Source organism: Equus asinus, chromosome 27 (assembly GCF_041296235.1).
Source record: "Equus asinus isolate D_3611 breed Donkey chromosome 27, EquAss-T2T_v2, whole genome shotgun sequence".
NCBI lineage: Eukaryota > Metazoa > Chordata > Mammalia > Perissodactyla > Equidae > Equus > Equus asinus.
In genome coordinates this window covers 6,711,916-6,735,417 of record NC_091816.1, presented here as the reverse complement: position 1 = coordinate 6,735,417, position 23,502 = coordinate 6,711,916, and the positions used below count along the sequence as shown (strand labels likewise).

The 23,502-nt window shown below is 49.3% G+C and overlaps 1 protein-coding gene across 1 annotated transcript; it reads left to right on the top strand.

Annotated features, from left to right (window-relative positions):
- Positions 1–1,350: 1,350 nt before the first annotated feature.
- On the top strand, positions 1,351–22,199 carry EIF4EBP1 (eukaryotic translation initiation factor 4E binding protein 1). Its single transcript, XM_014851371.3, has 3 exons — positions 1,351–1,582; positions 19,545–19,724; positions 21,716–22,199. The coding sequence occupies exons 1-3, from the start codon at positions 1,438–1,440 to the stop codon at positions 21,745–21,747; spliced, it is 357 nt and encodes a 118-aa protein (XP_014706857.1). The 5' UTR covers positions 1,351–1,437; the 3' UTR covers positions 21,748–22,199.
- Positions 22,200–23,502: the final 1,303 nt, after the last annotated feature.

Genomic DNA, 23,502 nt, shown 5'->3' with positions numbered 1-23,502 from the left:
TATCCAATAGAAATATATTACAAGCCATATATATATATATATATATATATAAATTTCTTATAGTCCTACCAACAAAAGTAAAAAGAAATAGGTGAAATTAATTTTAATAATAGATTTTACTTAACCCAATATATTCAAAGTATTATTTCAACATGTAATCAATATAAAACAAATTATTGAGATATTTTACATTATTTTTTTCATACTAAGTCTTTGAAATCTAGTGTGTATTTTACACTTGTAAATGTGGACTAGCCACATTCCAAGTGCTCAACAAGCACATGTGGCCAGTGGCTACTGTACTAGACAGTGCACGCCTGCAGTTTAGTCAGGAGTGACCGAACCCAACCAGTCTTCCAACCTCGGGCCTCACCCTGCTGTGGTCCATTCTCAAACTCCACAGCCACGAGTCGTCTTTCTAAAAAACAACTCTAATCGGTCACTCCCCAGCTTAAAAGCTCTCTGATATCTCCTACCCTCGTAGGACAAATTCTGAACACCCTGACATGATTTAAAATACCCTTCACAATCAGGCCCCCATTTCCCTTTTAAATTGTTCTCTCTCCTCCCCCTTCCAAGATGTGGCCACAACGTTCTCTCATGGAGGCTTTTCCATTCTCCGTGCATTTTTTTCTCTCTCCACTTAGGTATCTCCTTGAAGATTCATTCATTCACTTGGTCATTTCTTCATTCAACGAGTGCGTACTAAATGTCAGGCAGCATAGGGGGCGTTGGACCCAACTCAAAGGGCTGCAAGGAACCTTCTTTGACCAATCTTACCCCTCCCCAGATCCCCACCCCCATATCGGCTCTAGGTTTAGCCCTTATCACTCAGCTGAGTGGCTTGTTGACGTGTCTTTCTCCTCTACCCTCTCCGAGGCTTGGAACATGCCTTCTTCGACGCCTGCCACATCGTGAGTGCTCAATAAACTGATGAGGGGTGAAAGACCAACCAATCCCCGCTTTCTCACCTAGGAATGAACAGGGAGGAAAGGAACAGGGAGGGGTGAGGGGACCATCCAGCCTGATCTCCTAAAGTAGAAACTAGGTCTTCCCAGGGTGGGCCGGGTCGGCCAAGATCACCGCACAGCCCTGACACGCGCCCCAGCCAAGCGAGCCATTAAACTAGGCAAGCCTGACGACCCCCCACCCCGCCCCGTCCCTGCTGGGACCCAAGACCGTGGCCGGGAGGGACCCAAGAGCGAAAGGGACAAGCAATGCGGCGGTGGCGCTGGCACTCGCGCGCAGGAGACCCTCAGCAGGGGCCCTCCGACCCAGGGCTGCGTGGATGTGGGTGGGGCGGCGGCACGGCGGGAACTACAAATCCCAGGGGGCATCGAGCCCAAGAGGCGGAAGGGGCGGGACGGGGCGAGGCGGAGCGGGGCGGGAGCGGTGGCTGGGCCACGCTCCGGCTGCAGGCGCGGCGCGCGGGAGATCATGTCCCGGGGCAGCAGTTGCAGCCAGACCCCAAGCCGGGCCATCCCCGCCACTCGCCGGGTGGTCCTCGGCGACGGCGTGCAGCTGCCGCCTGGGGACTACAGCACCACCCCCGGCGGCACGCTCTTCAGCACCACCCCGGGAGGTAGGCGCGGGCTCCGGGCGCCGCGTGCGGGCTCTGGCTGCGGGCTGTGGGGAGGACCGACTGGGCAGAGCGGGAGAGATCAGGAATCGCTAATTGGACGGAGCGACCAGGCTCTGGGCGTGCGGTGTCTGGGAAGGGGCGTCAAGGAGGTACTGAGGCTCACGGAGGTGCCCACAGGGAGCGAGCGGGGACCCGCCTCCCGTTGCCCACCCCGAGTGCGTCCTCCGGAGCCCGGGCTGCACACTGCCCCATTCGTTTCCTCCTTCTGGGAGAGACAGCTGGGTGCCCTCCACCCTAACAGATACCGGGACTGCCACGTGCCGAGGTGTGCTGCCCCTTGTGGGTGTTGGGGACAGTTCTGAGGGGAAATAGGGTGGGGTCATAGTGGCCCACAGATCAAAGAGAGGCCGGGCCTAGGATTTTTAGGGGATGGGATGGGCATTCTTTCTTGAGATAAATGACTCTTGCAGAGTCCTTTTTCCTTCCCGACCCCCAGTGTTGCGTTGGGCACGCACCCTCTGACAGGTTTGGGGCTGAGCGCGCTCGCTGGCCCCAGCAGCGCCCCACGGGCTCCTATGGCAGCTTGCCCATTACGCGTATGGGATCTCCACAGAGGGACGTGGGGCCGCATGCAGCGCTGTGCAGGAAAACACGTTCTTCTCTCCAGGGGGAGGGGGACCGTGTGACCTCCCTGAGACGGGACGAGGAAGAGGAAGCTGAGCTGGCACTCGTAGTAGGGGCCAGCCTTGGGCTGTCCTCGGGAGCCAGGCATTCCCTCCCAGCCCAGGCGCCCAGGCGCTGATGAAACCTGCCCGCCTGTTTGCATGATGAAACCCTCGTGGCTCGCCACTTCCTCCTATCCTAGCGCTGCCCTCACCCCCTTTTGTCCTTTTCTCCTCCCGTCCATCCTCCTCCACTCCTCTTGCCCAGGCTACTGCCCGAAAAACGCCGCGGATCCTGGCGCTCAGCTGAGACGCAGGGGTGCGGGCGGACGAGGTCTGGGCGCAGCCTCTCCTGCTGCCAGCGTTGGAGGCCACACGCTTATTTTCTCAGGCAGCTGTCCCACCACCAGCGAGCACGGCCAGATGCGAGATCTTGGGCTATTTGATCCAAAGCATAGAATGTTAGAACTGTTAGGGATCTTAGATGTTCTTGTCCAACCATGCTGCCTTTTTGGGGGGGCGGGGAGTGTGCAGTTTTTCACGTTTTATTGTACTTTATTAAATTTCACCATTAAATAGTTTAAGTGTATGCTGATCTTATGGCCAGACATTTTTTTTTTATTTTTTTGTTTGTTTTTTGAGGAAGATTAGCCCTGAGCTAACGTCTGCTGCCAATGCTCCTCTTTTTGCTGAGGAAGACTGGCCCAGAGCTAACATCTGTGCCCATCTTCCTCTACTTTATATGGGACGCCTACCACAGCATGGCTTGCCAAGTGGTGCCATGTCCTCACCCGGGATCCGAACCCGCAAACCCGGACCACCGAAGCGGAACGTGGGAACTTAAATCGCTGCAGCACCAGGCCGGCCCCTGACGAGAATTTTGAAATGTAAAGATATATTAGACATAGAATATAACAATTAGAAAATCTAGGGGTGGTAAAATTCTGTCTGTACACATTTACATGTTTTAGAGGCACAAGTAAATGATAAAGGGACAGGAAGATATTATGTAAAACTTTGGGTTGTAACTGGAGGAAAAACCTGTTCAGAACTGCACTGAGGACCTTGGTTGCTGACAGACTCTCCCCTGGATTGAACAAAATCTCTGTTAGTAGGAGAAACAGTAGCAACAGGCTAGATTAAGAAATTGGCTCGTGTCAATTTGGAAGGTAGGGGCTGGCCGGTCTGAAGAGAGCAGGGCTGCTGGAGGCTGGAGATCCAGCTGGGTGTCGCAGCTCGAGTCTGAGATCTGTAGCTTTAAAAGATTGGAGGCAGTCTAGAGCCAGAATGTTAGTGCACCTCTCAAAAATCTTTGTTTTCCAAGAAATTCGATGCTTTCCTCAAATGAGGCTGTGCTGCCTTATTCTCCAGAACACAGCATGGAGGCCCCAGAGCTTGGAAACACGTGTCCATTGTCAAATGTTACACTGGTTTCCCAGATTGAACAAGAAGTAGCCAAGCATTGAGGGGACAAATGCTCTCTCTGCTATTAAAAATGATCCAAGGAAGAGTTCCCAGCAGCTCTTCTTGCCACTCTTGACTCAAATTCTCTTTCCCTGCTGGGCCTTTTGTGGTCCATGCTGTTCTGCTTTCTCTGTGTCATTCTGTGTCTTCCAGGACCTTTCCTGGCCATTTTGGGGTTCCTCCAGGTGGGAGCGTGAATCTCTGCTTGATCCGTGCAGAGTGGGCACTGAGGCAGGCCTGAATGCTCACTTAGCCGTTCTTCCCACCCTTTGTTGCTAGACGGGGATGGATCAGATTGGAAGCAAAGCCTGGGGTCTGAGGCCAACGGGAAGAAAGAGCAGTGCCAAGAGCCTAAAGCCAGCTCTTTCTTTTCTGGGTGTCCAGGGCAGGCACAGCTCGCAGTCCACAATCCTGACTTGCCTCTGCCTCAGTTAGCAAACGTGGCTTGCTTCAGCCAAGGCATGAGATTTTCCTCCAAAGCCATTTACCTGCCCCTTTGCCAGGGCAGAGATGCTTGACCTCATGAGAAAGGTCATTCCCAGCACCCTTCTGCTCCAGTCTAGAGTACTGTTGCTCAGTTTTCAGTGTGCATATGGATTACCTTGGGACCTCAGTTAGGTGCAGATTCTAGATTCTGATTCTGTAGGTTGCGGGAGTAGGGCCTGAGAGTCTGTGTTTCTGACTAGCTCCCAGTGATTGGTCTGCATACTCAGGAATTAGGAGAACTCGACTTCTCTCACCATTTCAGACCTCTGGGATCTGGCAAAAAGCGATGCTTCTATCCAGGTAAACTTCTCTTGAGGTTGGGTTTGGCATCAGTCTTTATTCGAGGGTCTGGAGAGGGTCCGTCTGGATGCTGTTGCAGTCAGTGTCCACAGTCTCTCTTGCTGGGAATGACCCTGCAGTGTTTGTCCCTGGAAGAAAACGAGCGGTAGTTGGTTTGAGCCATCTCCATTCCTCTGACTCCAGTTTCCTTTCCCTGGTCATTCCCCACCCCAACTGGCTGAGCCACTGATCTGAATTAGGTGTGTGGAGAACAAAAGAGAAATTTGCCGAAGGGAGTGTTGTTCATGAATATTTGAGCCCGTAGAGTCTTGAAAGTCTCCAGTGACACCGTAAACCAGCAGAACCTCTGAAGGGGTCAGCAACCTTCCTCTGACCCTGCCCACCAACCTCTGTGTTCCCAATTCCATGGTGGATGTTTGACCCCAAAGCCTACAGGGGTTGCTTGGGTGGTAGTCATACCTAAGACCTCTACCTCGAGAAGGTTAATCGGAGGTAAGCAGGTAGGGCTACAGGTGTTAATGGCACCCTATTTGGTTAGACAAACAAAGTCTGTGCCCAGGAAGCTTACCTTGGAGCAGCTCCCAAGTCTGGCTGTGGAACAGACAGTGCCGGGAAGAGGGGGAGTGGCCTGGACACTGAAGCCAGAGCACAGCCAGTGTCCCGAGGCCTTAGGCACAGAGGGAGAGAAGCTGCGTTATTAAAGACAGATTAAAAGAACTGGAACAGTAAGGCAGCGAGGGAAGTATAATGGGCCTCTCATTAAAGACTTTGCCAGGGACCCCGAAGTAGAGCACCCCAAACTCCCTCCCACGCCCACGAGCCTCCCTTTTTTAAGGCATCCACCGCATCTAGAACTGGAAGACAGCCTGACCTCAAGGGCTTGGATTGCTAGTTAGGAAGATGAAGGCGCACCTGAAATCGAGTTATAAGCTTCAAAGCTGTATCTACAGAATGAAACAATTAGACAGATACCCCTCACCCCCCATAACCAGTAGAACTTGTACAACACTTCAGTAAGAATTGCCTGCTCCGAATAGTCAGCCGGGAAGCCCTTACATTCGAACAGTGTGGACACAGCTGTTAGATTTTAAATGCCCTCAGAGGCTTACATATCTTTTTCAATATCCTCAAAGGTGGCAGGGCCTTATTATTTAAAAGAGAAATTTGATTTTTCTTTTTTTTTTTTCCCTGAAAGCAGACGAGTTGTTTATCACTAGATTTGGTGAAAGGGTGGACAGGTTGGTACCATATTTATCTGTTGTATAAAGTAGTGCAGCATTTTCTTGTATGGGTCTTTATTTGGTGTCTTTCCAGAAGAGGAGTTAGGAAGGGGCAGCAGTATTGAAAAAAGGGTTGCTTCCCAAGGTGAATGTTTTTAACGAAAAACGTGCTCTTGTACACGTAGATTCTTGTGTGTTCAAACAAACAGAAAACCTGTTCCTTTCTGGTCTTTTTTTAGATCCCTGCCTAGGTTCTTCCTTTTTTTGTGATTCATGACAAATGAATCACGTGTGTTTGTTTACATGTTTGCTCTCTGGCTTAGACAGGAAGTCCTTTCAGAGCAGTCTTACTCATCTCTGTATCACCCCCACGGAGTGCCAGGTCTGGGGTTGGGAAGGTGAAGGGTTGAAAAGAATCCTGGAGAGAAAGCACTCTCCGGGTAGCCTAGCTTCTTTCCCACCACGCCTGGGTCTGAGCTGGCTTAAGATGACGTTTACATTTTTCTTTTCTGTCCTTTCAGTTGCAGGGTATAATTATTTATCTTGGAATGTCCGAAGGACAGAAACTGACTTTCTCTGAACTTTCCCACCTATTCCAGTATTACCAATAACAGCACTACTGATATTACTCTTCCCAACGTGTATTGAGCAGCAAGTGGAAGAAAATGACTTTTCCACATACTGAACAAGTCAGTATTGGGGCCAGGGTCTCAGACACTGGGATTGATGCTCCTTATTTACTTGCTGGCACCCAGCATTGCTCACTAGGCAGGAGTAGGTGACATCTGCCCATGGCATTTGGATGCTCAAGGACATGGGCCACAAAAGGTGCCTTGTAATCCAATGTCTATGCCCATGAGAGTTCATTGAGAGAGCTCAGATACTAGGCCCAGAGTATCAAGGCTTACCAGCTTCCCAGAGATACCTGTCTTGATGCAAATGGCTGTATCAGTTAGCTATTGCTGTATAACAAACCATCCAAAAACTTAGTAACTTCAACAACAACAACAGTCTGTTGTTTCTCTCCATTCTTTGGGCTGGCTGGCATTCTGTGATGGTCTTGTCTGAGCTCACTCACCTGGCTATATAGAGTTGACAGCTGGATTCCCCTAGGCTAGAAGGTCCAAGTTGGCCTTACCCACATGTCTGGGGCATTGCTGGGATCACCTGGAAGGCTGGGAGCTCTCTCTGTCCTCCTCATCTCTTGCCATTCAGGATTCTACCCTGAGCTTATTACATGGCAGTTTTCAAGGCCTCTTAAGGCATAGGCTCGCAAGTCACATAACGTCACTTACACAGTGTTCTATTGGTCAAAGCAAGCCACAGGGCTAACCCAGATTCAAAGAGAGGGGGAGATAACTGCCTTTGAATGAGAGAAGGCTCATGGGTGAATGGGGCTGGGAGGAGTTGTGGGGGCTGTGTTTTCAGACAATCTTTCACAAGGGCCAAGCCTCAAGGAACAGTCCTTGAGGGAACTTAACGGACCATCCTGCTGTGTGGTTAGCAGAGCCAAGGCCAGGTGTAGGAGCAGACCATAATGACAAGCCTATGAATTGCTTGATGGTTTAAGAACAGGACATCTTCCCGAAAACATTGAGTCATAGATCCCGTGCCCCATTTGCAAAGCTTTATGCCCAGCTCCACAAAGTGAATCATACAGACGGCCATGATGGCAGGCCACTGGGCAATACGTTCCACTTTGCATCCTGCCTCCCCTTAACTGCCTGCCACCCAACCTACCTCCTCCTTCCCCTTCAAGGAGCCCAATTGCCCAGCCTGGCCCAGCTCCCATCTGAACATCCTTGATTTTATGGAGTCCTGGCAATGGATGGAATCGAGTTTCTGGGTCCCAAAGCAGACAGGAGCGAGAACACCAGGAGGTGCACGTGGGTTCTGAAGTTCCTTTGGTTTCCTGGTGACACACGCAGTGTGGAGGTTAAGAACTAGGTCTCTTGCCTTAAGGAGAGTGTGTGTAAATGGATTTCTCTCTCCTGCTCTTCAGAATAACAGGGGAAAGTGGGCCTGTATGGATTTGCTAGGGCAGCCTTAACAAAAAAACACAGACTGGGTGGCTTGAACAACAGAAATTTATTTTCTCAAGAGTTCTGGAGGCTGGAAGTCCAAGATCAAAGTGCCGGTAGGGTTGGTTTCTCCTGAGGCTGCGTCCTGGGTTTGCCGCTGGCCGTCCTCTTGCTGCCTCTTCGTGTGGTTGTCTCTCTCTGTGTTCTTGGTGTCCCTCTCTTTTCTTATAAGGACACCGGTATATGGGATCAGGGCCCCACTCGGACGGCCTCATTTCAACTTAATGGCCTCACCTCTTTGAAGACCTTCTTTCCAAATATAATGAGTCACCTTCTGAGGTGCTGGGGCTTGGAGCTTCAACACATGAGTTGGAGGGCAGCACAATTCAGCTCATAACAGTGCCCCTCCCTTTTCCAACCGGGACAGCAATTACTGCTGTATGTCGGTAGGCATTTCAGCAGTGCAGCCCTGTTGGTAATGAACTTCAGGGGTGACCTCACCCTGCTTTGCACAGGCGCATTTTAAGTGTTTGGGGGATGTCCAGGAAGGGGAAGGAACTTGGCCAGCCATTGGAGTAATTACTTCAGCTGTTTTGTTCTGAACATCTCTGTGAAAGCCTTGTCCCTCCTGCTTAATTTTCAAATAAACTGGCCTGTTCCCATATGTCAGGCCTCAAGGGAGGGACTAGCCAGAAGGGCCCTTTGCTGCTTGCTGATCGCCCCCATTTGGTATTCAAGGAGCTTCATAGGATTCCTAGTCCCTGAGAAGCATCTGGATCTTGGTTCTCTTCGCAGAGCTGGTGGGTCTAGAGGTGAAGAAAAATCTTCAACTGAGCATGCTCTGCTTCTCTCACCAAGATCTTCTCCCTGACAAGTCGGCTCTGCTTGCTAAAGAGACTGTCCAGCAAGAAAAGCCACCCAGACACGTGTGATTCCTGCCCGGTGTGCGGCAGGGATCAGGGACGGAGGCCCCTGGTGGACCCTGGCACATCTGTGTCTCTGCCTCCAGGTTGACACAGAGCTGTTGGCGAGCGCTGAATTTAAACTTGTCCAGAGTATTTTGTTCACAGGCTGCTGGCTTGCATCTGAGCACAGGCATTCAGACCTCCCCCTGACCCTGTTGTGAAATGCTCTCCTCTTCCCTGGAACGGGAACAGCAGTTGTAGGAATTCTGTTCTTGTACTCTTGCTAGGCCTCACGTCCCGGCTCAGGGGAAGAATGCTTCTGGCAGGGGAGGCCCAGGGGAAAGTGAGGGACGAGCTCGTCTCAATTTACAGGAGTCGCATCCAGCAGCATTTTGAACTTGAGTGTGGGTACTGTGGGAAGACGGAGAAGAAATCAAGGCAGCCCTCTCTCTTTCAGGGAACATACTGTTCTGGCCAGATACTCAGAAGAATAGTAAAAATCAGAAGAACCCTGGAACTTTTCCAGTTCCCAGTGCTGGCTGAGGTGCCTGGTCTGCCTTGTTAATTTTAAACAGAGGTTGGTGTTTAGGACTGGAGTTAAGACAGGCTTGGTCAGCCTCTCTGAGTGTCTGTGAGGGGACAGCCTTTCTGAGCCTCAGTTTCCTGTCTGCAAGTGGAGGATGATGGATCTCCCTCATGGGGGGTTTTTAGGGGGCAATGAGACCTAGCATGTCAGCCTGTGGGTGCAGCGTCTAGCCCACAGGCAGGCAGTGATGACAGATGAAGGTTTAATCTTCACCAAACTCCTGTGAGGTGTGGATTTTGTTAGTACCCTCCTCTTAGAGCTGAGGAACAAAGCTGCGACTTGGAGTCGAGGAGCTGGTACATGGCAAGCCCTGGCTGGAGCCTGGAACTTCTGTCTCCAAGCCCCGTGCTATTTGTACCACGTTAAGCACCTGCCAACAAGGAGATCCTAAAAATAGATGGTAGTGTATCAGAGCTGGAACAGACCCTAGAGATTACCTATAAAGCCTAGCATATGGTTGGTGCTTTAAAAATAGATTGAATGAGCCTAGTACACTGCACTTGTTTATAGGTGAGGAAACCAGACTCTAGGGGAGTGTCTGCATCGCTTCACACATTCTAGCAACCCGTCGCCACCACAGAGCATGCCTTGAGAAAAAGCACTCTTGTACTTGGTGCACATGCAGAGTTTAAAGTCCCAAACGACACTGGTTACCAAGCATGCCAAAGCTCACTGTGGTTCTTGTTGTTGTTGTTGAGGAAGATTCACCCTGAGCTAACATCCGTTGCCAATCTTCCTCTTTTTTTCCTTTTTATGTGAGTTCCCGCCACAGCATGGCCACTAACAGATGAGTGGTGTAGGTCCATGCCCGGGAACTGAACCCAGGCCACTGGGGCTGGCCTCATGGTGGTTCTTGAAGCCTGTTTCTGTGGATGGACGATGCCTCTTACCCTCCTCCATCCCCCCCACCGTCTCTTTTCAGGGTTACTTACTTCCCCTCTGATTTGTCCCAGCTATGACCGTATAATGGATCCCTGGTCAAGATGGGACTGAATAAGTGGTAAAATATGTCACCTGAAGCCATACTGGTCATGGTAATAGGTGGGATTTGTTTGTGCAGCTTCTTTGTGTCAGCCACCATTCTAATTCACACAATAACCGTATGAGGTTGGCGCTATCATCATCATCATCATCATCATCCCCATTCTGCAGAAGAAGCAGCTGAGGCACAGAGATTAACTAATCTCTTGCCCAGAGTCGTCAGAGCTAGCAAATGGGAGAGCCGGATTTTGAACCACTAGGCTATGGGAAGAGAATCAAGTATTCATCCCCGCATGTTGTGCCCGCCCCCTCTTTCCAGAGGGCAGCCAAGTCCTGCAGCCCCAGAACATAGGGTTCCCCGACACGTGTTTTTATGGTGATGCATTTAAAAAGGCTTTCAGGTAGAAAACAGCCTCGGTCGTTCTCCGCAGGTAGTTCAGGACCAAATCTTGAACGCTGCTCCCAGCCACACAGGTGGTTTGAAGTGTGGCGGTGCTGGGAGGCACCTCCAGTTTCTCCAGTCTAAGTCATCCTCAGCCCACCTCCCCCATGCACCCCCGACCTTGAGGGTAGGGCAGAATTGGGGTGACATGGATGTCTCTCTGGCTCAGGGGTTTAGGGTGAGGCTGCCTGGAAGCAGGAAGATAGGGCCGATGGGGGCTTGATGTCTGTCCCCACCAGTACATGCAGCATAGATCTCTCCCCTGTCCCTCTGTGGTCGCCACATATGCCTCTGCTTTTAGACCTCACACATGACTGTAATCGTTTATTTACAGATCTTCCTCCTCCCACGGAACTGTGAGAGTCTGAGGTCAGGGATCTGTTACTATGTAACTGTTCCTTCCATCCCTGCCCCTAGCCCGGTCCTGGTAGGAAGGGTCCAGTGAGGCAATACGCCAGACCAGCACACCTACTTTTGGGGCGTAGGATTGAGGAAGATTGGCAGGTGTGTAAGTGAGGGTTAGCACTTGTCCCTGGGTCCTTGAATACCGTTCCTGGGAGGGAAAGTCTAGCATGGACAGGGGCCAGTACACCCAGCCCAGAGAGATGCTGGAGGGATCAGCTCCCCGCTCCGCTTCTCCAGCCCAGCAGAGAGCCCCTGGGGCTTTTGGGGGGGGTCTACCTAGTTCCAGCCGAGGCAGTTCTGACTGAACTTATGAGAAAAGGAGATTCTGATCCTATGTATTTATGTTTGCTTAATGTCCCTATATCCCTATTAGAGTTTTGTATTAAAACATGTATATATACTTAGTGTAAAAAATGTTTTCTTCCCCTTGCTCCTTATCTCATCCCCCAGAGGTAACCAAACACAAGATGCAGACAGTCTGTGACTCCGTCATCAATATTTAGTGGACAATGGACACTGCTTACTTCAGATGGTACAGTAGCTGCAGAGCATTGCATTGTAGGGCTGATCCATGATTTACTGAACCTGTCCCTCCATTTAAATAAAATCAAAGTTTTTTATATATATTATTATTCTGTCTACTTTTGTGTATGCTTGATTTTTCCATAATAAAAGTATTTAAAAGTTATTATATGTAAATAGTTGAAACTCAAAAGTACTGAAAGTCTTCTAACAAAACAGCAACCTCTCACCTCTCCCACCCTCATCTCACCCTTCAGAACCAACTAATAACTTCTTTCAGCTCTTTCTTTGGGGATTTGTCTCCATATTTCTCACTTTCTTGATTTTATCTATTCACTGGCCTTTTGATAGATGGCCTTTCCTCTCCTCCCATTCTCCCAATATAATTATATCACAAATTTTTTTAAAATTCGTCATTTTTATTACTGTGACTCTTGATGAGCCAAGTAGTTTACAATAATAGCATTTCCATTTTTTTACAACTTTTTTTTAAAAAAGAGTTAATAGCCTCATTTAAAAATATGCTTGGTTTTCATTCAAGTCTTCCCACACCCTCCAGCACCTCTAAAATGCCTCTTAGGGTCACTGGGTGGCCAGTGGTTAAGGGTGCACATTCCGCTTCGGCAGCCCAGGGTTCACCTGTTCGGATCCCAGGTGCAGACATGGCACCACTTGGCACGCTATGCTGTGGTAGGCATCCCATGTATAAAGTAGAGGAAGATGGGCACGGATGTTAGCTCAGGGCCAGTCTTCCTCAGCAAAAAGAGGAGGATTGGCAGCAGTTAGCTCAGGGCTAATCTTCCTCAAAAAAAATAAAGAAATAAAATAAAATGCCTCTTAGTATGGTTTTACATACAAAGTCATACTTCTGGATTTATCTGCCCATTTTTTCCCCTTCTCCTGGACTAATGTGGTTCGGCTGCTCCAGACCTACCACACAGATGTCAACACGGGATTCCCGGAAGCCCCTTGTGTTTCTCTAATTTTGGTAGAATACGTCCTCCTGTAGGTTTTGAAAATGTCTCTATTCTACTTCTATGTGATTAGTATTTGGCTGGGTATAAAACTTGGTTGAAATGAATTTTCCCTCAGGATTGTGAAAGTGCTGACCCACTGCCGTCAGGCTTCCAACGTTGCTGTTGAAAATTTTTATTCCATGCTTATTCCTAATCCTCGTGTGCACCTGTTGCTTTTTCCTCCTTTCTGGAAGATTTTAGGATTTTCTCTGTATCTTCAGTATTGTGAAGTTTCACAATGAATGTTGAGTTGGTGTTTTAATTCATTGCACTGGATGCGCAAAGGGTGTTTTAAGACTCATCCCTTTCAATTTAGTGAAGTTCTTTACTTTTTCCTATTTAAGCAAAATTTTTTTTTACCAATTTCTCTTTTTTCTCTCTTTTTTTAGGAAGATTAGCCCTGAGCTAACTGCTGCCAATCCTCCTCTTTTTGCTGAGGAAGGCTGGCCCTGAGCTAACATCCCTGCCCATCTTCCTCTACTTTATATGTGGGATGCCTACCACAGCATGGCATGCCAAGCAGTGCCACGTCCGCACCCAGGATCCGGGTGGCAAACCCTGGGCCACGCAAGCAGAATGTATGCACTTAACCACTGCACCACCAGGCCAGCCCCTCTTTTCTCTCTTTCTTGACTTCCTATTATCCAACATTGATATCTAATTTGTTATCTTTTTACCTCTTGTCCATCTTTTTGTCTTTCTGTTCTTTAAAGTCTTCTGCTCCCTTCATGATATTTCCTCTTGTTGGCTTGTTTGGATCTCTTCTTAAATGTTGTAAGATTTTCTCAGAAATGTGTGGAGACATTTGGGTTTTTATACAGTCACGTGCTGCATAGTGATGTTTCAGTCGACAACAGACCACGTGTACAATGGTGGCCCCATAAGATTAGTACCGTATAGCCTAGGTGTGTCATAGGCTAGACCATCTAGGTTCATGTAAGTACTGTGGGGGAGGAAGAAATTTTCCTCTACCCTTCTAGGTTCTTCTGGCCAGTCTAAGAATTAAATTGACATGAGACAGATTAACAGGAGAAAAACCAAAGAAAGTTTAATAACATGTATACATGGGAGAAACCCAGGAAAACCAAGTAACTCACCAAAATGGCTGAAGCCCTCACCTTAAACACCCTCCTCAGCTAAAGACAAAAGATAGGGGGGTGGCGAGAATCAGGGACTTCAAAGAGAAGGAAGGCAATTCACAGGTAGGGGAAAAGGAGCAAACATTTCGAAAATGGGGGTTTGGCTACGCAGAAACAGAAGAACACAGAGGGAAGCCCAACAAACAGGCTTTTCTAGGTCCCTCCCTGTCTACCACCTAGTTCACGTTATGCAAAGGTGATAGCTCGCTTCCTGAGACAGGTTTTTTAATCAGAATTTTTGGGGGGGCCGGCCTGGTGGCGCAGCAAAGTTCCCCCATTCTGCTTCAGTGGCCTGGGGTTCACCGGTTTGGATCCCGGGTGCGGACATTGCACTGCTTGGCAAACCGTGCTGTAGCAGGCATGCCACATATAAAGTAGAGGAAGATGGGCACGGATGTTAGCTCAGGGCTCGTCTTCCTCAGCAAAAAGAAGAGGATTGGCAGCAGATCTTAGCTCAGGGTTAATCTTCCTCAGGGAAAAAAAAAAAGAATGTTTTTAGGCAGTTAAGTGAGAGGTAACAAGAAAAACTTTCTGAGTCTTCCGTTTCTTAAAAATAATCAGCCTAGGGGCTGGCCCCATGGCCAAGTGGTTAAGTTCGCACGCTCCAGTTCAGCGGCCCAGGGTTTCACTGGTTTGGATCCTGGGCGTGGACGTGGCACCGTTCATCAGGCCACGCTGAGGCGGCGTCCCACATGCCACAACTAGAAGGACCCACAACTACAAATATACAACTATATACCGGGAGGCTTTGGAGAGGAAAAGCAAAAATAAAATCTTAAAAAAATAGTAATAATAATCAGCTTAGAATAATCTTCATGTTAAAGAGACCCATTTTGGGGGCTGGCCCCACGGCCGAGTAGTCAAGTTTGCACGTTCTGCTTCAGCAGCCCAGGGTTCGCCAGTTCAGACCCTGGTGTGGACCTACACACCACTCGTCAGGCCATGCTGAGACAGCATCCCACATGGAAGAACTGGAATGACCTACAACTAGGATATACAACTATGTACTGGGGCTTTGGGGAGAAAAAAAAGGAGGAAGATTGGCAACAGATGTGAGCTCAGGGCCACTCTTCCTCACCAAAAAGCATACATTAAAAAAAAAAAAAATCACCTCAGGAGCTTTAAAAAAAGACACATTTTGGGGTGGCAAATTTGTTCCCCTTCAGTACACCGTATGATGTTTGCGCAACCACAAAATCGCATAATGACACATTTTTCAGAACATATCCCTTTTGTTAAGCGACGCATGACTGTATGTAAGAGTGAGATACTTAAGAACTGAGTGGAACTGTGAGGTCCAGAAACTGGTGGGCTCTATCTGGTGGCTAACTGGTTTTTTCATTGGGATCCCCCTTCCAAAATCATTTTATGTAGGTCTTTGTCTTTACTCCTTGTTCCGAAGCAGGGCAGGGAGGGCGTCTGAGACCCACCATTCAGAGGTCAAGGCTAACTCAATTTCCCTGTCTCCTCTCCCTCCTGGGGTTCCATTCCTCCCTTCACTTTCTGTCTTCATATATTGTGATTTGGGGGACAGTTTGAGCCCCATTTGCATCCAAATTGGAGTAGGTGCTTCTGTTTCCTGTTCTTGGAGTTTTGTATGACTTTTGAGAGAAGCAACAGGAAAAATGTCTTGGCTCTGCCATCTTGAAGCTGCCTAGATCTTCAAAAGCTCTTCTTGCTCTTGTTTGTGAAACCTGGGGGAGGTGGGTCATCTTCCCTAACATAGAGAGAGGAAGTAGGCCCCCGGCTAGAGTGTCGTGTGGAGACCGCCTGGTATGACATCCACATACCTCAGAAGACCACACCTGACCAGCACCTCCAGCTGCCGCTATTTGACACCCTGCAGGGACCTTGGCATCCACCTCTGGTTTCCATTTCCTGTCCCAGTTTGCAGGCCAAGTCCCCAGCTCCAGGAAACCGTAGCAGCATTTTCAGCCAAGGCTTCCTATTTTTGACAATATGGGACTGCGTGTGTTTTGTTTGCGTCATATGTAGGAGGCTTAGGGAATTTCCCAAAGATCTCTGTTAACTGAAGCTGTGTAGTGGTGGATCCCAGGAAGGGATGGAAGAAGAAAGGGTTAAAGGGCCGGCCCCGCGGCCGAGTGGTTAAGTGCGCGCGCTCCGCTTCAGCGGCCCAGGGTTTCACCTGTTCGAATCCTGGTCGCGGACCTGGCACCGCTCGTCAGGTCCTGCTGAGGCGGCGTCCCACATAGCACAACCAGAGGCAGTCACAACTAGAATATACAACCATGTACTGAGAGGCTTTGAAGAGGAGAAGGAAAAATTTTTAAAAATCTTTAAAAAAAAAAAAGAAGAAGAAAGCGTTAAAAGCAGCTTCTGGAGGAAACATTTCCACCGTGTTGATCGCCAGCTCCTATTGCTCACTGGCCCCAGAGGAGTCGGAGGTGTCTCTGTGGTCCCCTCCCCTCCTGGGCAGGGCGCCTTGTCAACCGACTTTCTGAACACCACTCTCTACCCCCTGCAGCCTCCCTTCCCAGCTGAAATGCGCTGATGGTGGGTGTCTCAGGTGCCGCCTCTGCCAACATTTAGTTTGTGGACTTTCTTAGCTCAAATGAGGATTTTTATTTTTAAGTGCCCTAGCCATAGGACAAAGGGCACAGAGGCTGTTTCTTTTTCTCTTTTAAGCATAATTAATGATTTAAAAATCACCAGGGGCCACTTCTGGGTTTGTACCCTAAAGAATTGAAAACAGGGTCTCAAAGAGATATTTACACACCCATGCTCAAAGCAGCATTATTCACAAGAGTTGAAAGATGGGAGCAACCCAAATGTCCATGGATAAACAAATTGTGGTCTATCCCTGCAATGGAATATTATGCAGCCTTAAAAAGGAAGGAAATTCTGACATGTGGTACAACAACATAGATGAACCTTGAGGACGTTATACTAACTGAAACAAGCCAGTCACAAAAAGACAAATACTGTATGATTCCACGGATATGAGGTGCCTGTAGCAGTCCAATTCACAGAGACGGAAAGTAGAATGGTGGTTGTGGGGGGCTGGGGAGGATGAGTGGGAGTTGTTTAATGGGTGTAGAGTTTCAGCTTTGTAAGATGAAAAGACTTCTGGAGATGGGTTGCACAACGATATGAATGTACTTAACACTACTGAGCTGTACATTAAATGGTTAAGATGGCAAATTTTATGCTATGTTTCTTTTATAACAGTTAAAAATCTCTGGAGGCTAGTGACCTTTAAACAACCTTCTCAGAAGCTACTGACCCCCAAGTTCTTTTTGAGGCTATTGACTCTCCAGCTCTTAAGTTCCACTCCGATGGGGTCAGTTCGCTACTCTTTGGTGAACAAACCAACAAAAAATCAAAGTTGCGGGGAAGCAAGGAGAAGGGGTCTCTTGCCAAGCCTTGAGGATTAAGAAATAGAGACAAGTGGTCCCATCTCTGAAGCGGACATCCTCCCTCAAGGAGAGGGCACAGTTGTTGTCCATGTGTAACCCACTGGGCTCATAGGCGCTCAGGCTGTAACACAGCCCTTCATGTGACAGAGGAGGAAACTGAGGCCCAAGTTGGGGAGGGGTGGGCACAGAGGGCAATGTGCACAGGATTGCACAGCTGGTTGGTAGCAGAACCCAAAGTGCAGGCCCGGTTCTGTGTTCTTTGCTTTATGTCCTCCCCTTGGGGAACGCAAGCCCTGAACGTTAGCCCAGCCAGTGATGAGGAGCAGGCTGTCAACCTCAGCATTATTGCCTCTCGGATGAGGAGAGCAAGACTGAGAGAGTGCCCAGATCGGGCCACTCAGGCTGGGACCGACCATACGTGCAAGCAGGCCAAGTTCATCCTCACGTGTCTCTCAACATTGCTCTCTCCTTCAGCATCCCAGTTGCTCCTCCGTGCGAGGAGCCCAATCTCATTATCTCATACTCAGAGCTCAGAGATGCAGACGAGTTCCTCTCTTCGCTTGGGGTTAACCGAGGGGCCAGTGCTTAACATCAAGAAACGAATCTCAGCTGTTGGAATGTCACTCCTCATAGCCTTTAAGAGAGGGAGAGGGGCTGGCCCCGTGGCTGAGTGGTTAAGTTCACGCGCTCCGCTGCAGGAGGGCCAGTGTTTCGTTGGTTCGAATCCTGGGCGCAGACATGGCACTGCTCATCAAACCACGCTAAGGCAGCGTCCCACATGCCACAACTAGAAGGACCCACAACGAAGAATATACAACTGTGTACTGGGGGGCTTTGGGGAGAAAAAGGAAAAAAATAAAATCTTAAAAAAAAAGAAAGAGGGCGATATTTCAGGGTTGTTGATAAGGAGGGGCATTCCTGAGGTCTTTAAATCATGGTTTCTAAACTCAGGTCATTCATATTCCATTGGCAGTTTTATTGTACTTTGCAGTCTACTTGACATATATTTAACATCACCTTACCTTTTAAATCTTGTTTTTATTATATTTTATTGCATATATAATATGTAACTTATATATTATATACTATCATATTAAGTTATATTTTAAAAGGAAACAATATGACAACTATATGTGGAAAACCAGATTCACTTGCCATAAATAGAAGGTAGCTATAAAAAGAAATATAATGGCAACAAGACAGTTTTTAAATTCTAGTTAGAGTCCTTTGCCTGCTGAAGGCTTTGAGCCTGAGGCCTGCTCTTTGTTGCAAAGGGAGCAATAAGGAAATGTTTGTGGGGTGTTACAGACCCATCACTAGTACCTTGCCGGTGCTTTAGAGGTAATCGGGATTAAACGGACCCAACGCAAATAACCGTCTCACTGTTCACTTTTATGTCATGGATCAGGTGGGTCTCCCGCAAGGATCTTGGGGCCTGTACTTTAGAGAACACTGCTTTTTAAGGTGTCACTCAGGTAACCGCCCTCATGGGATGAGTCCTGGGTATGGTTTAAAGGTCGTGAATAATTCCATAAGACATGGTCCTCACCCTCTAGGGACAGCTGTGGAAGGAGAGGGGAAAGAAAATGAATGAAATGCAGACCGTGTGCAAACTCTGGCGGGCGGTGACACGTCAGAGCAGATGGGCAGACCGGGGCACAGGGCTCACAGAGGTGATGGGCAGACCAGGGCACAGGGCTCACAGAGGAGATGGGCAGACTGGGGCACAGGGCTCACAGAGCAGATGGGCAGACCGGGGCACAGGGCTCACAGAGGAGATGGGCAGACCGGGCCACAGGGCTCACAGAGCAGATGGGCAAACCGGGCCACAGGGCTCACAGAGGAGATGGGCAGACCGAGGCACAGGGCTCACAGAGGCGATGGGCTGAGCAGGAGAGCCTTTGCGGGGCAGGTGGAGTCCGTGTGTGACTCCTCTCCGTAAAGCCCAGGCAGGAAAGATCTCATTTTTACTAGGTGGGGGGATCACTTAATTTTCTGTTTGCTCATTCATAAAATGGAGTTAAAGATCCTGAATATCCCACCAGGATACTTTAAGAAGGGAATTGAAAAATGAATAAAAAATACACTTTCTCCACTGTCTGATAGGATTGTCACGAGCACCGAGTCAGTGAGTGAACTGGTGAACCATAAGGAGAGAGAGCAGGATGCGCAGAACTCTAAGGGGAGCAAGGGTGCAGTCTGGTGGCCAGCAGGCCCCTTCTTCCATCTGAGTGCCCGATGTGAAGGGGAGTCAGGGCAGTTTGGAGACGGCAGAGTCCCGGGCTGCAGCCAGGCACCTGAATAAGCCACACCCCTCCTTGGTCCAGCTTTTGCAGGAAAACTTGCTGCCTTTGCTGCAACCACACCTCAAAGAAGCGGGAAAACGAGGAGGTAGGGGTTCAGGGTGGCTTTACCAATGCCCCTGTCCCCTTCCAGGTACCAGGATCATCTACGACCGGAAGTTCCTGATGGAGTGTCGGAATTCACCTGTGACCAAAACACCCCCAAGGGACCTGCCCACCATTCCTGGGGTCACCAGCCCTGCCAGTGATGAGCCCCCGACAGAAGCCAGCCAGAACCACCTGCGCAACAGCCCAGAAGATAAGCCAGCGGGCGGTGAGTGGCCGGGCTTGGCCAGGCTCTCCCTTAGGAAGGGAGTGTATGAGGCTGTGGGTCCCATCCACTAGGGGAGTTCCAGGGAGGGGGATGATGCTGACTGCCCCACCCTGTAGAGCAGCTCAGAGTCCAGAGGGTGGGGGTGGGGATGGGGGTGGAACTTTTATCAGTACCAACTTTCACCATGAAAGGAGCCCAAGAACCCCAGAAAAGGTGATTTAGCCTCATCAGGTAATCTAATTAGTGATAGATTGTATAATTGTCCCGAAGCATTACCATGTATCTGCAATGCTTGGAACACATCTACGATGTTCACGTGCAGGAGAGGACTTATGAAAGACACAGTATACCTCCCTCGAGGAAATTACGCGTCTATGGGATCAGAAAGGCATCCAGGATGCCTTCTGTCAGGGTGTTGGTCCACTAGTGGATTCTTGATGGAGACAGGTAGAAACAATGCAACCACTTGTTGCTGCATGTTTGACATGGGGTAGCTAGGTCCTTCCTGGTGTTGTGTGTTCCCCCCCAAGTCATCAGAGCAGCCACCCAGCAGAGATGTGTAAATGCATTCTTTGTGACGTCGTGACTGGCTGGGCAGAGCATCTGAGCTCTCCCACTGCAGGAGAATGCAGTGTAAGCACTTGCAGGCAACTTGAGTCAGCCTGGGATCTGCTGACTCTTCACCCGGAAGGCGGTTCACCAAGCCCAGACAGGAAGCAACCAGGACCTCGGGCTGGCCTGGCTCTGTTGACAGCAGCAGAATCCATATATCTGGGGCCTGCAGTGATTCGTAATTACCTGGGGAGTCCCACAGCCCAAGACAGGCAACTGTTGCCTTGCCTTTCAGACTTGGAGAGCAGTGGGAGGGAGAGAGCTGGATCCAGGCACACACAGAGAGCAATATGAAGGATGGCAATAGGCAGCGTGGTCAACTGCTGTTTGTTAAAGGATGGAGAGAAGGATGGATAGATTCACATGGTTGGTTGCACAGTGGGTGCCTCCCACCCTAACTTTTTGCCTCAAACCAAAGACTGGAAGTTGAAGATGGAGGTAGTCAACACCTAAAATTGTTGAGTCACCACTACCTGAAGGCTGTCCCTTGCCTCTATTTGCATGCCCTCTTCCCTCCTGGTTCCTAGAGCTGCTCTGGCCCATAGCAAATGGAGGGTTGGCCCAGTGGTGCCCCAGGTAGACAGCTCTTACCCCACAATAACGGCCTAGGAGCTGCACTCAGTTGTGGTGATGGGGTGTGGTGAGGAGGGAGGGACGTAATTTTTCATTTTGCTTATCTGGATATAAGAATCCAAGGCTCCTGCCCTGGAACCCACGTATCTGTGGACCAGCAGTTTCCCTGTGGGTGCCAGAGTAGGCATCTTCTTCTATAGACCCCTGGAGCAGCCTTGTCCAGGAGATCGTGAATGAGGCAGTTCCATTAAAAAGAAACCACCTGCTGTAGCATGAATTCCTTGGAAATTTTAGAGGAAAGAGTTGGGTGACGGGAGTGAGTGGCTGAATTACTCAGATAACTGCTTTGCCGCAGGGTCAGGCTATTCCGTGAGCAATCGGATGTATGCCTAGTAAGGTTATGGTACCATTTTCTAAACCAAACATTGGACCACGTGCTCAAAGAAGTTTTATGTTTAAGGAATATTTTTCTATGAAGTTGAATTTATTTCAAATCATAAGTAGCCAACCATTCACTCTTATTAAAAATTATACAAAATTCAGGACTGTCCCCTCTCCCATGGGGAGACCTGGTCTCTGCTCTTCCTTTGGGATTAGGGAAGAAAGCACAGCCAACATGGAACCTTCAGGCCTGTGTTGCCAGGAATTTCTGGTGTAGTCCTCCCTCCATTCTCTTTGGCATAAACCTGGCCCCTGCTCTTTTTGTAGGAACAATAGAATGAAAAACTAATGCCTCTCACTGGTCTCTAAATGTCAGCCCTACCATTTGCCCATTGCTCACCTGGCCCTCTGTTCCTTCTCCATAGGTGAAGAGTCACAGTTTGAGATGGACATTTAGAGGACCAGCCATCGGTTTGAGCAATGCCTCTGGGCCACTCTGGCCCTTCTCGGGAGAAGAGTCACACCAGCCAAGCCTTGTGAAATCTATCATCCTGGGCAGGCACTGGGTGTGGGGTCAGCCACCCCAGCCCTCTGCTCCCTCACTCAGGGCACCTGCTCCCCCTTCCTCTTCGTGAACACCAGCAGATACCTCCATGTGCCTCCATTCATGCAGAAGCTGCCACTCCAAGGGGAGTGACTCTCAGGAGCACACCCTGCAGCCCAGGGCCAGGATGGGGACACGGAGGAGCCCTTCTGAATGATCATCTGGCTCTTCCAGCACCATCCTCTGGGGGCGCAACCACCCCTTCCTTAGGTTGATGTGCATAGGAAAGCTCCCTCCCCCTCCTTCCCCAAGAGAGGAAATAAAAGCCACCTTTGCCCTAGGGCCAAGAGTTGGCCCCTGTCTGAGCTCTTTTCAACTCTATATGGATAACTAACAGCAGCTGCTATCTCTCTGGTGCTTAGCAAGCACTTTCTCATACATTGTCTCATTTGAGTCTCACACTGAACCTACAAGGTAAGTAGAGCAAGTGCTATCCTCATTGTACAGCTCAGAAGACTGGCTCCGAGAAGTTAAAATCGCACACTAGTGAATGACAAATGGGGCTGGGTTTGAGCTGGGCTGTTCCCATCTCTTATTTTTCAGGGTGTGTGCTACCTCTCTTCTGGTCTTTGTCCCCCACCCCACCCCAAGCCTGTCAAGTGACCCAGTCACCTTCACTCTGGGGCCCATTGCCTGTGAGAGTCAAAAGGAAGAACCTGAGCCTTGGCCAATGTAGAGTCTCTTCAATCCATGGGCCCCTGATGTTTGTCGAGTGATCCCTTTGTGTGGGCAGTCATGGGGGACACAAACATGAGACAAGCTCTGTGCCTTGAGGATTTCATTGAAACGTTAAGATTCGCCCATAAGAAAAGGTAGCAAAAAAGAGATTGTATAGGGTGGTTACCAGCAGGTGGTCCATGCAAGTGGATGCTTCATGGAGGTGACACTACAGCTGGGTCCTGATAATGAGTGGGCTAGGGGGAGGCAGGGGCCCAGTGTTGCCAAAGTCAGGTGGTCTTGAGGAACCAGGATGTACAAAGACCTGACACCAAGTTGCTCACTTTGGCCAGAGCAGGCGATTTGTGTGGGTGGCCATGGCTTTTATAAATAGCCAAAAAAGGGCCAGATTTCCAAAAGCCTTGAATGTCAGACAGAAGTCTTTGTTGAGAAGCAATAGGTGTTTCTCTTGACAGGATATGCTGGGGGGTGGATGGCTTTTGATCAAGTGGTGGTGGCTGACTTGGACTTACAAACTCTGGATGCATAGCACTTGTCAATCTGCCATTTGGGGAGCAGCAGACCTTAGTGGCCAAGTCCTTTGCTTGGCCTTTCCTATAGCTGAGTTGGAGTCCCCTCCCCTAACAAGGACTGTGACAGCAGCTGGAATCCTTGTGCCTGGTGATGGTGTGTGGAAGGACACAGCCACGGTGGCATGTTGACTCCAGGCATACAGCATAACCTTTTGTATGAATGGAAAGAGACTATGGAGGGGCCACCACGAGAGCAAAGATGACAACTAAAGCTTTCACTGGGATCAAATGAGAGATCGGAGCAGGCTTCCCAATTCCTTGGCTTTTCAGTGAGAGCTTCTCACTCTCTCCCCTCCTGACATCCAACCAGAGGCCTTGCTCACAAGTCTGCATGAGCAGATCCATTCCCCTTCTTGGT